This window comes from Neoarius graeffei, chromosome 15, assembly GCF_027579695.1.
Source record: "Neoarius graeffei isolate fNeoGra1 chromosome 15, fNeoGra1.pri, whole genome shotgun sequence".
Classification (NCBI taxonomy): Eukaryota; Metazoa; Chordata; class Actinopteri; order Siluriformes; family Ariidae; genus Neoarius; species Neoarius graeffei.
The window spans coordinates 46,591,738-46,605,349 of NC_083583.1; the positions used below are offsets into that span (position 1 = coordinate 46,591,738).

Below are 13,612 nucleotides of genomic sequence, written 5' to 3' on the forward strand. Positions count from 1 at the left end.
ATGGGGGGGGGATGGATCTGTGATTCATAAAAGTACGTTTTCATCATGCCTTTTACGCACAATTACCTTTGACAGGAAAATAACTCCACATAAAAGAGTGTGAGTGATCAGACTAATCAGATGCTTCATTTTAAGCTCGTCCTTCCTGCCACGCTGTGACCCAGCGCAGAAACGCTCACAGCCTCATTAGACTTTACACCCTCTCTCAGGACAATTATACATTCTCTCTCGCTCTCTTTCTCTCTCTCTCAGATGAAATTGAATGCCTGTTACTTTCTGAAATGAAATGCTCACACAGCTCCACCCATACCTGCCCTGAAGGCAAGAACACGACGACTCTAAACAAGTCTGACACACCAGTGTATATCCGTCAATAACATCTGTACACACACACACACACACCTGACTCAACACTCTCCAGCAGATTAAAGGACATTTCCACAAAACCATCACTAACACATGTTGAAAGCATGCAAGCGCACGCGCACACACTCTCTCTCTCTCTCTCTCTCTCCCTCCCTCCCTCCCTGGGGAGTAACTGGCCCACACAGACGCACTCCATGTGCTGTGCAAACCTCAACCACAAACCAAATCATAAAGTCAGATACACACTGCACGTACAAACTGTGCCAGAGCCTATGGGAACACGTGGCCAGGAAGTCCTGTTGCGTGTCGAGTCTGGAGTCTTTTGCAAGCCAAAAATGCAACATACTGAAATGATTTGATAGTCTGTGCGTGCACACGTGTGTGAGTGAGAGAGAGAGAGCGAGGTTAAGGAATAGAGCAAATGAGGATCATTACAATAATGAGAGCCTCCTGTCTGCAGTCTGTCCCTCCCTGCTGATTAAAAGGCTTCATACAAACATCCAAAATCCATGTGCGCAGAGAGACGTGCAGCAGCGACAGCACTCGGCCTCGGAGGGGTTTCAGAACTGGAGTTCACGATACACCTGTGTGGCTCACAGAATGCAGCTTCCCCAAGGTTACAGACCCTTCTGAGGAACTGATGGCTTCAGGATCTCTCCTCCGTGAAAAGTTTCTGGCTTGAACGTCCTCTTGATGACGGCAACCATGACCGTTATATAAAAAGAGGAAATGAGGCAAACTGTGCAATGAGTGTAGTAAAACGCACACCACCACGCAAACATGGACAACAACGATGAAGTTGTGAACATGGGAGCTTTTATTTAAACCAGCTGTGCATGGACAGCAGGAAGTGTTACACTTCGGTCCTTTCTGCCATTTACCTCAAAGGGTAAGACCCTCCTACAAGGATTCTGACTTGCCAGTCCTGCCACGTCACCCGATATGAAACAAGTGTTGGTAGTCCCACGTTAGCTTAAAAAAAAAAAAAAAAACACACATCTGGCAGATAACTGAGGGTGAAAATAAGAGAGATAGAGTCAAGCTTGCTTTTGACCATTCAGAATTTCAGAAGCTCTTTGGTCAATCAAACCTGTATAACCAACCTCCAAAATCCGTATTTCCCTTATAAAATCCGTATAAGGTGCAAATTAAAATAATTTACCTAAATTTTGAATGATAATCAACAATGATATATCCCAGTTACTTTTTATTCAATATTAATAACAACAAACCTTCAGAATGAATACAAAGCTCCAATGTTTGACAAAACACAAAGTGTTATCAGCGTAGTTACGAAGGAAATACTTCGTTGTTTGGAGACAGGTTTCACCGAGCGGCTATTATGCGCGAGACTTCATATTAGCCACAAAGTCAGGAAAATCTGTTCGTAAAATTACGTTATAATGACCAAATACAATGAAAAGTATTTTTCCAGTCTCACCTGTGAAAGGTAATCCCATGTGATCTCGTTTGGACGGTAAACCTGTTGGTACAGTTAAACGCAGCACATGAATGAGGCATCTTTATTCTCGGGCGAGGATGACGTATGATTCTACGCAGAAGCCGGTGTCTATGACTTCACGGTTGGCGGGATTCTCGCAATGCGGTGTGCGCATGATCAAAAGTGGAACGAAGTCTCGCTACCACAAGATAACGCGCGATTTCATAAGACTCTTTACTGGCTGTCTGTGGTGTACAGTACGTTTGTAAATGTTATGCGCTCTTTTATCATCGTGGGAATTGATTATAGCTCGAAATAAATATTGAAGTTTTTTTAAAGAATCCGTATAACTTTATTTATACGCCCGTATACTACGTTTATTGAATCAAATCCGTATAAAATATGGACATTCCGTATAGGTTGACATGTATGAGCTCTGCTATAAGCTCCTCTGCCTAATAATTCCTTGTCCACAGAAATGCACTTACTCTGGTGCAGGAACAAGACAGTACAGCCCGGGAATTAAAATCAAAGCCCCACCCACTCCAGCAGAAGTTTTGACCAATCCCCCAGTTATTTCTGTTTGCATCTGACTGTGATAAGCCCCCTTTTACACAGCCTGTTCAAGGCAGCTATCTTACACCTTAGTCCACCTCACGTTCCATGTAAAACTCCCGGATGCGGAACGGGGGTCTACGATGTTAGTCTGGCTAACGCGACTTCAAAGCTCTGCGAGCATTTGGTCTGGCAAAGATATTAAGCCCAACTGTTTCCCAAAGTGCGTGGTTGACCCGCCTCCCTGAAATGCCTCAGTTTGCTACTGGTTGAAGCCAGAAAAGGCTGTGACGAAGCTTAAACCAATCACATCACTCTTTCCTCTGACGTATGTGACGCGACGGGGCTAACTGGTAGATTAAACTGTTACCGAAGCCGGTCGGGAGCAAGGCGAAAACGGCCTTCCTTTCAATAAATACCTCCAGGGCTGCTCTTTGCTCCGTTTTCAATGAGAACTTGCTCCATGTTCGTAATGTTTCTAGTGAATGAAGCGCTTCCGGCATAGATTCTGTAAACAATCTATGGCTTCCGGTCGCAGTTCTACTACGTCACTGCCTTGAACACGCCTCTACCCAGGGCCGTTGGAGATGCTCAAAGTTGATTTGTTCCCGGTTTTTCGGGAGCTTGGAAGAGCTGTAAATAGCTTGCCTTGCCAGACTAAGCTCGCAACAGGCCCTCGTGTTGCGTCACGCTTAGGATGGGCGGGCCCAGGCTACTACGTTGTTCCACCTCGGAGCTGGAACAACTGATAGTAACAGACGGGGGATTGAAGTCTGCGTAAAAGGGACAGCCGGCATTGCCGAACAGGGGTATAGTGTTTTTGACATTCTTCTTTCCAAGTCCAGCGTAAATTCTACTGTGCACCTTTCTGTCTCAAATCGCTTCCTACTGCTCTTTACTTTCTCCTCCAGCATAAATAATGTGCACAGGAAAAGAAAAAAAAAAAAGAACGCACCTCACTCAGGTCACCTGCCATTATTGTTTTGAAAGCAACACCGGCACGCATGGGGTATTTGTATTTCCCGTTGTGTAGTGTGTTCTGACGCGTCACCCTCGACACCGATACTCTGTGGTGTTATACATCACGGCTCTTGCTGCAGAAAGCTAGCGCACACTCTGTAAAAACACACTGGTGCGGCTTTTTTTTGTTCAGTGTAAACAGCCAAAGGTGGAATATTAAGGAGGAGTCTTTATAGCAATATTGCAGATCATCATACACACACACACACACACACACACATTCCATGGAATAAAAACATGTACTCTATTCCCTTCTAGCAGGTTTTGTTCATTTGGTTTGATAGCATGCAATATTGTTAGCATATCGCTTATCCTACGTGTATTACATCACTCTATCCAATGGAGAATGAGCGCTGAATATGGTTTACGATGTTGCATGGTTGTCAAGATAACATGACATCACCCGTCGGAGACGTTAAACTTCCGCACTAGCGACTCACTAACAATTTGTAAACAAACATGGCCGCCAGGCGTGCTTCATTAAATACAGATTTTGAGAGAATTTTGAAAGAGAAAGACGTGTTGAGCACCCAAAAGGAATGTGTATGTATAACAATAATAATAATAATAATAATAACAACGGGCGGCACAGTGGTGTAGTGGTTAGCGCTGTCGCCTCACAGCAAGAAGGTCCTGGGTTTGAGCTCCGTGGCCGGCGAGGGCCTTTCTGTGCGGAGTTTGCATGTTCTCCCCGTGCCCGCGTGGGTTTCCTCCGGGTGCTCCGGTTTCCCCCACAGTCCAAAGACATGCAGGTTAGGTTAACTGGTGACTCTAAATTGACCGTAGGTGTGAATGTGAGTGTGAGTGGTTGTCTGTGTCTATGTGTCAGCCCTGTGATGACCTGGCGACTTGTCCAGGGTGTACCCCGCCTCTCGCCCGTAGTCAGCTGGGATAGGCTCCAGCTTGCCTGTGACCCTGTAGAACAGGATAAAGCGGCTAGAGATAATGAGATGAGATGAGATAACAACAACAACAATACCCTGTCCACACTAGGGATTTTGTACCGATACGAAACTACTTTCGTACCGCAACACCTGTCCACACTAGCAACTATACCGGTACTGTAGCGGTATAACTGTATCAGTACGAAACCCACAAATGTATGGGTTTCGTACCGGTACAGTATCGGTACTGTAGCGCTTCGCTGTAGTGTGGACAGATGAAGCGGCTCTGTATCGATACAAATATAATGCGCATGCGCAATGAACCATTCCTACTTCTTCCGGGTTATTCATACAATACAATACGCACGTGCTTTCCAGCTGTAAATAAAACGTCAAAATGGCTCAAAACGACTGTGGAGCTACATGGAGCAAAGACGAAGTTATGTGTTTGTTGGAGCTTTGGGGAGACGAGCGATGCCAGGAACAGTTGAGTGAAGAACGGAGATTTGTTTTCTTTGTTTCTTTCTTAACTGCCTCGCGCGTTTTATATGATTTGACTGAATAAATGACCACCAGAAATACAGACTCTACATTGACAACAAAAAGCACACACACGTTGTTTCATCCGCCATATTCTCGGAAGGAAGTTACTCGGTAACCACGGAAACATTTCGCGCACGCACATTTCAACTACCGTGAAAGAAAACCGCAAACATTTCTCGCTAGTGTGGACAGATGCACTAAACTGTACCGCTATACTTTGTATCGATACAGTTATACCACTTTCATACCGGTATATATGTGAACACAGCTATATAATAGCTTTTTTTTCATGGTATATCAGATATATTCCATTCAGCTAGCATGATATTGAATGAGTCGAAGACGACTTCAAGATCATGCTCACTGAATGGAATATATATGATATACCACTCAACGCCGGCCAATATTATTTAAATCTCTGTGTAAAAAGGGCTATACTCATCACACCTATTCAACTTAGTTGGGTCTCTTTCCTGTGATATAAAGTACAAGGACCCTGACCAGGGTGGAAAAGTTGCTTAAAATAAATTCCTGAACAAGGCATTTACACTAGACGCAGGGTTCATGCTTATCCATTACTCCATTATCCGTAACCGCTTATCCTGTACAGGGTCGCAGGCAAGCTGGAGCCTATCCCAGCTGACTATGGGCGAGAGGTGGGGTACACCCTGGACAAGTCGCCAGATCATCGCAGGGCTGACACCCAACAACCATTCACATTCACGGTCAATTTAGAGCCACCAATTAACCTAACCTGCATGTCTTTGGACTGTGGAGGAAACCCACGCAGACATGGGGTTCATCCTCTGCATTTAACCCATCGGAAGCAGTGAACACACGCACACGCCCAGAGCAGTGGGCAGCCATACGACAGCGCCCGGGGAGCAGTTGGGGGTTAGGTACCTTGCTCAAGGGCACCTCAGCCCAAGGTCGCCCCATGTTAACCTAACCTGCATGTCTTTGGACTGTAGGGGAAACCGGAGCACCCGGAGGAAACCCACGCGGACACGGGGAGAACATGCAAACTCCGCACAGAAAGGCCCTCGCCGGCCACAGGGCTCGAACTCAGGACCTTCTTGCTGTGAGGAGACAGCGCTAACCACTACACCACTGTGTCGCCCCCTACTGTACAGTAAAAACAGAATCAGGTGCTACTGTCTTAGAGCCTTCACACAGCAAAACAGCGTGCACACACACACACACACAAACAGGAGGAGGGCAGGGAAGAAACACCCCCCAGTGTGCACGCACACAGACACACACCTGCTCTCAATTCAGCTCACTAAATCAGTTCGTCTCTTTCCTTTCCACTAATCCAGCAATCACCCTCAAACAACAGAGCTGAAAATTAAAGTCTGAGCCATGCTATGTATAGCAAAGCTCCGCCTGTGCCTGTGCGGGACATGTATTACCTAGAACACCATGAGAACCCTGGGGGGCATTGATTACAAGACAGTTAGAGCAGGCTGACACTGGAGCAGGAACAGAACGAAGAGTCAAAAGCAGGCCGACAGTAATCTGGCACTTTGACCTAAACAGGATTTTGGAAACTGTGCCGTGGTGCTTTGCACGCAACCTTAAGATGCCTTACAGAAAAACGGCACAGAAACTGCTGTGAGCATTATTTTAAAGAACAGAACGAGTTATCAACACCACCAATAAACAAACTGCTGCTTGAGCTGAATTAAGATCTACTGATGCCCCTTTTCCACCAAAGCAGTTCCAGGGCTGGTTCGGGGCCAGTGCTTAGTTTGGAACCGGGTTTTCTGTTTCCACTGACAAAGAACTGGCTCTGGGCCAGAAAAACTGGTTCCAGGCTAGCACCAACTCTTTGCTGGGCCAGAGGAAAGAACCGCTTACGTCAGCGGGGGGCGGAGTTGTTAAGACCAACAACAATAAGACCGCGAAAGATCGCCATTTTTAAGTGGCGAGAAGCAGCAGCTGTACAAACGCGAAGTCAGCCATTATTATTGTTGTTGTTGTTGCTGCTGCTTCTTCCGTGTTGTTTTTGCTTCGATATTCGCGCCAAGGTTTATGCAAACGTAGCGACGTAACTGACGTATACAGCGACGTAATGACGTGGCACCGCGAGCTATGGAAAAGCAAACTGGTTCTCAGCTGGCTCGCAAGTTGAACGAGTTGTGAACCAGCACCAGCCCTGGAACTGATTTGGTGGAAAAGGGGTATGAGAGACGTGCACTTTTGCAGGAGTCCGAGATGCTTTTGTCTGTTCTTTGTCCATGTGATTTAAAAAAAAAAAACATTTAGAGCAGCTGTATATGATGTTTTTGTGCTCATTTCCAACTCGTGCAGTGGTCACAATTAGGGTGGGCTATATAATAAAAATACGTCATGACAATTTTTGAAGACACCTCTAAGATGCACTTGGTTTGCTACGAAATCTCCAGCAATACAGTAGTGATGAGTTGGAGGGGGGGAAAAAAGTTATAAATAATGCATTTATTATTAATATTAAAAACATAATGAATATTTTTAAATGTTATTTTAAAATGTATTCAAAATATTTAAGACAGAAAAATCTAATTTTTATCATTTTTAATATCACGTTTGAAATTTTTTTTAATAAATAATGTTATCAATATTACTGGCATACTGCCCAACCCTAGTTACAGTTCGGGAGGATGCATTTTTATAAAATAAAACACAACAAGACCCAACAAGCAAAATAACTGCCTGCAAGCAGCAAAGCAAGTCTGGCGGTTTTCAATCCCTTTAATCTTTCAGGTCTCTCTGACACCGTCAGGAGGCTACGCTCCTACTCCATAAAGATTAATTTTATGTCTATTAATTAACTGAAAAACTCATTAATTTAAAAAAAACTGACAAGCAGCACTGCTTTCATGATGAGAAGTTAACCGTGTACATTTTTAGCTCATGATTCTAAAGCCATCAACATTTGTTGATAAATAACTTCAACCATTTTATTAAGGGATGCCTCGTTGGCTGAAGGAGCCGACACACCCGGGTCCAAAAATATTTGGACAGTGACAGTTTTCGGAATTTTGCCTCTACGCCACCACAATGAATCTGAAAAGAAGCCGTCAAGATTTGCCTGAAGTGTAGACTTTTAGCTTTTTTTAAGCTTCAAGGGGTTTAGCAAAAATATCGCATTAACCATTTAAGAATTAGTCTTTTTTTTTTTTTTAAACGTCGTCTGTCCATTTCCACAGGCTTAAAAGTAACTGGACAAACAAGCGTTTTTAGTACTTTGAAATAAATCTTTTATAACAAGCATTTGAAGTCTGGAATGCATGGACATCACCAAATGCTGAGTTTCCTCCATTGAGGTGCTTTGCCAGGCCTTTAATGCAACTTCTATCACCATATAAATCAAACCACCAGTGACCCAGTTCCACTGGTAGCCACACATGCCCATGTCCACCACGTTTGACAGATGTCTTCCCATTATTATTATTATTATTATTATAATACCCCCACTCCAAAGGAGGGGGGGTATACTGGATTTTTACCTCTGTCCATCCGTCCGTCCTTATCTCCGTATTTCCATCTGTCTGAAACACCCTTTTTCTCAGCAACCACAAATCATAGCCACTTGGTACCAAACTTCAGCCTGGGGTTCTATACTGTGTGTACCGTTTTCAGGTCTGTCGCACATCGACTTCCTGTTTACTGACAATGTATTTCCGAAACATATAGTGTGGATTTTGACGATATTTCAAGAAGCAAAATGGTATTTCAGAATGACAGTTTACCAGGATAGCCCTGTGATGACCTGGCGACTTGTCCAGGGTGTACCCCGCCTTTCGCCCGTAGTCAGCTGGGATAGGCTCCAGCTTGCCCGCGACCCTGTAGAACAGGATAAAGCGGCTAGAGATAATGAGATGAGTTTACCAGGATGCTATTTGAAATCCCTGGCGAGAGACACTGCTCTTTACTTACTTGTTTCAGGGTCAATTATTTGTTGAAGTCAACATTCATATTGTAATAAGTGTCCTATTCCTTTAATTGCTTGCATTCTGATAGAAGCGAGTGTGTGTGTGTGGGGGGGAATACTAGCCTGGGCCCGCCCATCCTAAGCGTGACACAACACGAGGGCCTGTGGCCAAGCAAGCTATCTACAGCTCTTCCAAGCTCCGGAAAAATCGGGAGCCAATCAACTTTGAGCATCTCCAACGGCCCTGGGTAGAGGCGTGTTCAAGGCACTGACGTAGTAGAACTGCGACCGGAAGCCATAGATTGTTTACAGAATCATGCTGTATTGAAAGCATTCAACGGGAAGTTCTCATTGAAAACGGAGCAAAGAGCAGCCCTGGAGGTATTTATTGAAAGGAAGGACGTTTTCGCCTTGCTCTCGACCGGCTTCGGTAAGAGTTTAATCTACCAGTTAGCCCCGCTAGTAGCCAAATCAATGGGGCTCAGCGAGAATCCTATCGTTGCGTCGCATACGTCAAAGGAAAGAGTGATGTGATTGGTTTAAGCTTCGTCCCAGCCTTTTCTGGCTTCGACCAGTAGCAAACTGAGGCATTTCAGGGAGGCGGGTCAACCACGGGCTCTGGGAAACAGTTGGGCTTAATATCTTGGCCAGACCAATAGCTCGGAGAGCTTTGCAGTCACGTTAGCCAGACTAGGGGAATACATAAGTGAGCAGTAGCTCACAGTTGATCTTGTTCTGGTAGAACTTATGCTGTGTTCACATATATACCGGTACGATAGTGGTATAACTGTATCGATACAAAGTATACCGGTACAGTTTAGTGCATCTGTCCACACTAGCGAGAAATGTTTGCGGTTTTCTTTCACGGTAGTTGAAATGCGCGTGCGCGAAATGTTTCCGTGGTTACCGAGTAACTTCCTTCCGAGAATATGGCGGATGAAACAACGTGTGTGCGCTTTTTGTTGTCAGTGTACAGTCTGTATTTCTGGTGGCCATTTATTCAGTCGAATCGTATAAAACGCACGTTTTGAGCCATTTTACAGCTGGAAAGCACGTGCGTATTGTATTGTATGAATAACCCAGAAGATGTAGGAATGGTTCATTGCGCATGCGCATTATATTTGTATCGATACAGAACCGCTTCATCTGTCCACACTACAGCGAAGCGCTACAGTACCGATACTGTACCGGTATGAAACCCATACGTTTGTGGGTTTCGTACCGATACAGTTATACCGCTACAGTACCGGTATAGTTGCTAGTGTGGACAGGTGTTGCGGTACGAAAGTAGTATCGTATCGGTACAAAATCCCTAGTGTGGACAGGGTATTAATCTTGTTTTCATCTATCTAAAGAATCTGGCTCCAGAACTGGGCAGGGTTTCTAGCAAAGTCTAATTTGGCCTTTCTGTTCTTGAGTGTTACCAGTGATTTGCATCTGGAGGTAAACCCTCTGTATTTACATTCATGAAGGAGTCTCTTGATTGTAGACTTTGCCAATGATAGGCCTACCTCCTCAACAGTGTTCTTGATTTGGCTAGATGTTGTGATGGGTGAAGAAAAACCCAAGAAAAGAATTCGATGATCATCCACTTTAGTTGTTTCTGGGGTCTTCCAAGGCTTTTAGTGTTGTCGAGTTGGCCAGTGCATTCCTTCTTTGTAAGGATGTACCAAATTGTTGATTTGGCCACTCCAAGTTTCTTGTATCTCTCTGATAGGTCTGTTTTGTGTTTTTCAGCCTAATGATAGTCTCCTCCACTTGCACTGACGCCACTTTGGACCGCATATTGAGCGTTCCCATGAACAGCTGCCAAATGCAAATTTAACGCTTGGACTCATCTCCAGACCTTTTATATCTCTTTAATTTGTCATGAAATAACAAGGAAATGGACAACTGGCCATGGAACTGCTCATCTGTCACCTGTCCAATTACTTTTGAGCCTGTGCAGATGGAGACTACATTAAAAAAAATGGCTGTAATTCCTAAACTACTGATGCAATACTTCTGTTAAATGTTTTCAATTAAAGCTTAAAGTCTACATTTCAATCACATCTTAACTTCTTCATTTCAAATCCACTGCGATGGTGCACAGAGACAAAATTATGAAAATTGCGTCGCTGCCCAAATACTTATGAACCCGACTGTACTTTCTGAAGACGGCGTGTGCGCAGGCATGTTAACCAATTGACACATGGAGCAGACATGACGCCAACACCAACGGCCGTGGAAGATATCCACAAACCCAGCAATCATCAGGATGGCAGGACAGCTATTTGGACAGAGAATGTTTGGGTTTATTTGGTTTCATCGCTGGCAAAAAACAAGACCTGACAATCAAGGTTTGGAGAGAGGATGAGTTCTCCCATTCTGGCTTGCAGACCTGAAGCAGCGATTGTGTGAACGTATGCCAGGAGAGAGCTGGCACAGAGCTGTGAGGAGTTGACAGAGCAGGATGAGAGGGGACGCGAGCAATGTCCCGGAGATCTCAGCCAGTCATGCCTGCCCTGGCCACATTCCTGAGACTCAGAGTGCACATCAAAGATCAAACACTAAGCTACAGAATCAAAGCAGAGTGTGTGTCCCACCAGCATCCTCAAATACCTTCTAAGCAAAGAGGTTCCTAACTTGAGTAACACCAAAATATCATTTGCACCAATTATTCGGGGCTTTTCCAGCCTTCAAGGAAACGTGTTTAATATGTTTCATGCTTGATACTAGAACATTTTATCTGGCTATCTATACATCTTTACTGCTATGAAATAATATCTCGATCTTTATGATAATATGCAAACTGAAAACCCTCTCTATGCTTTCCTGCCATCCAAAATAACTACACAACAAGTACCTTAAGTGAGAAACATATCTATAAACAACAGAAAGGGTCTGACTGCACACCTCTTTTGCCCCTTTTCCACCAAAGCAGTTCCAGGGCTGGTTCGGGGCCAGTGCTTAGTCTGGACCCGGGTTTTTTGTTTCCACTGACAAAGAACTGGCTCTGGGGCCAGAAAAACCGGTTCCAGGCTAGCACCAACTCTCTTCTGGGCCAGAGGAAAGAACCGCTTACGTCAGCGGGGGGGCGGAGTTGTTAAGACCAACAACAATAACAAGACAGCGAAAGATCGCCATTTTTAAGCGGCGAGAAGCAGCAGCTGTACAAACATGAAGTCATCCATTATTATTGTTGTTGCTGCTTCTTCTCCGTGTTGTTGTTGCTTCGATATTCGCGCCAAGGTTTATGCAAACGTAGCGACGTAACTGACGTATACAGCGACGTAATGACGTGGCTTCCCTTAGCACCGCGAGCTATGGAAAAGCAAACTGGTTCTCAGCTGGCTCGCAAGTTGAACGAGTTGTGAACCAGCACCAGCACTGGCCCCGAACCAGCCCTGGAACTGATTTGGTGGAAAAGAGGCATCAATATCTTGCCCATACTGATCTCACCCTTCTTCCACAGATCACCAATAACTGCTTCAGAGTTTGGAAGAAAATTAATCCACAAAATCACCACATATTCTAATAATGCTATTAGACGTAATGAAAAGCAAAACATTGACTCGTGTTCTTCACCAGCATTTGATTGATTGATTGATTGATTGATTGATTGATTGATTGATTGATTCCAAACAGTAAAGAAGTTTGTGTAGGTCATACCTGTGGTACTGAGTCTGAAGGAACTGAAACTCCTCTTTAATGCGGTCCAGGGTCTCAGGGTAAGTGAGTTTTAGTGACTGAGCTGTTCCTGATGCTGCAGCCGCTGCTGCTGCCGCAGCTGCGGCCGAGGCAGAGGCCCCAGGGGGTGGCTGGAGAGGTGCCTGCGAGGGGAGTGAGGTGGACAAAAAAAAAAAAAAATGTAAGCTGGTACAGTTTTAAGCAGATGGGAAGTATATATATGCTCTCAAATCACATAGCATAACTAGGGCAGGACTATATATATATATATATATATATATATATATATATATGATAACTGGTACATGCTTCTCATCTCATCTCATTATCTCTAGCCGCTTTATCCTTCTACAGGGTCGCAGGCAAGCCGGAGCCTATCCCAGCTGACTACGGGCGAAAGGCGGGGTACACCCTGGACAAGTCGCCAGGTCATCACAGGGCTGACACATAGACACAGACAACCATTCACACTCACATTCACACCTACGGTCAATTTAGAGTCACCAGTTAACCTAACCTGCATGTCTTTGGACTGTGGGGGAAACCGGAGCACCCGGAGGAAACCCACGCGGACACGGGGAGAACATGCAAACTCCACACAGAAAGGCCCTCGCCGGCCACGGGGCTCGAACCCGGACCTTCTTGCTGTGAGGCGACAGCGCTAACCACTACACCACCGTGCCGCCCCGTACATGCTTCTCATTTAAAAAAAAAAAATTCATTACTTGTTTTACTTTATTGAAAAATTATGAACTTTTTTTGTAGAAAGGAAGCATATCGCAGAACTGAAGTACTCTCATATCTCCTTAACCCACCAATTGAACAAATCTGAAAGTTGAACCCTGTCTATCATACAGTTTGAGTTACGCCCATTTTTTGGAGAGGGGTGTGGGCCCCAACATGGCAGCTGTGAAATCGGACACCATATTCATGCTAATATTGAATTAAATAATAAATCCGGGGTGGCACGGTGGTGTAGTGGTTAGCGCTGTCGCCTCACAGCAAGAAGGTCCGGGTTCGAGCCCCGTGGCCGGCGAGGGCCTTTCTGTGTGGAGTTTGCATGTTCTCCCCGTGTCTGCGTGGGTTTCCTCCGGGTGCTCCGGTTTCCCCCACAGTCCAAAGACATGCAGGTTAGGTTAACTGGTGACTCTAAATTGACCGTAGGTGTGAATGTGAGTGTGAATGGTTGTCTGTGTCTATGTGTCAGCCCTGTGATGA

General features: G+C 44.9%; 1 protein-coding gene across 3 annotated transcripts in view; it reads right to left on the minus strand.

Annotated features, from left to right (window-relative positions):
* Positions 1–13,612, minus strand: part of tle2a (TLE family member 2, transcriptional corepressor a) — a 100,156-nt gene that overhangs the window by 53,198 nt on the left and 33,346 nt on the right. For all 3 annotated transcript variants that reach the window (XM_060941490.1, XM_060941489.1, XM_060941488.1), the window contains exon 2: positions 12,377–12,537. In XM_060941490.1, coding sequence (XP_060797473.1) covers positions 12,377–12,537 — 161 coding nt within the window. The remainder of the gene's footprint in view (positions 1–12,376; positions 12,538–13,612) is intronic.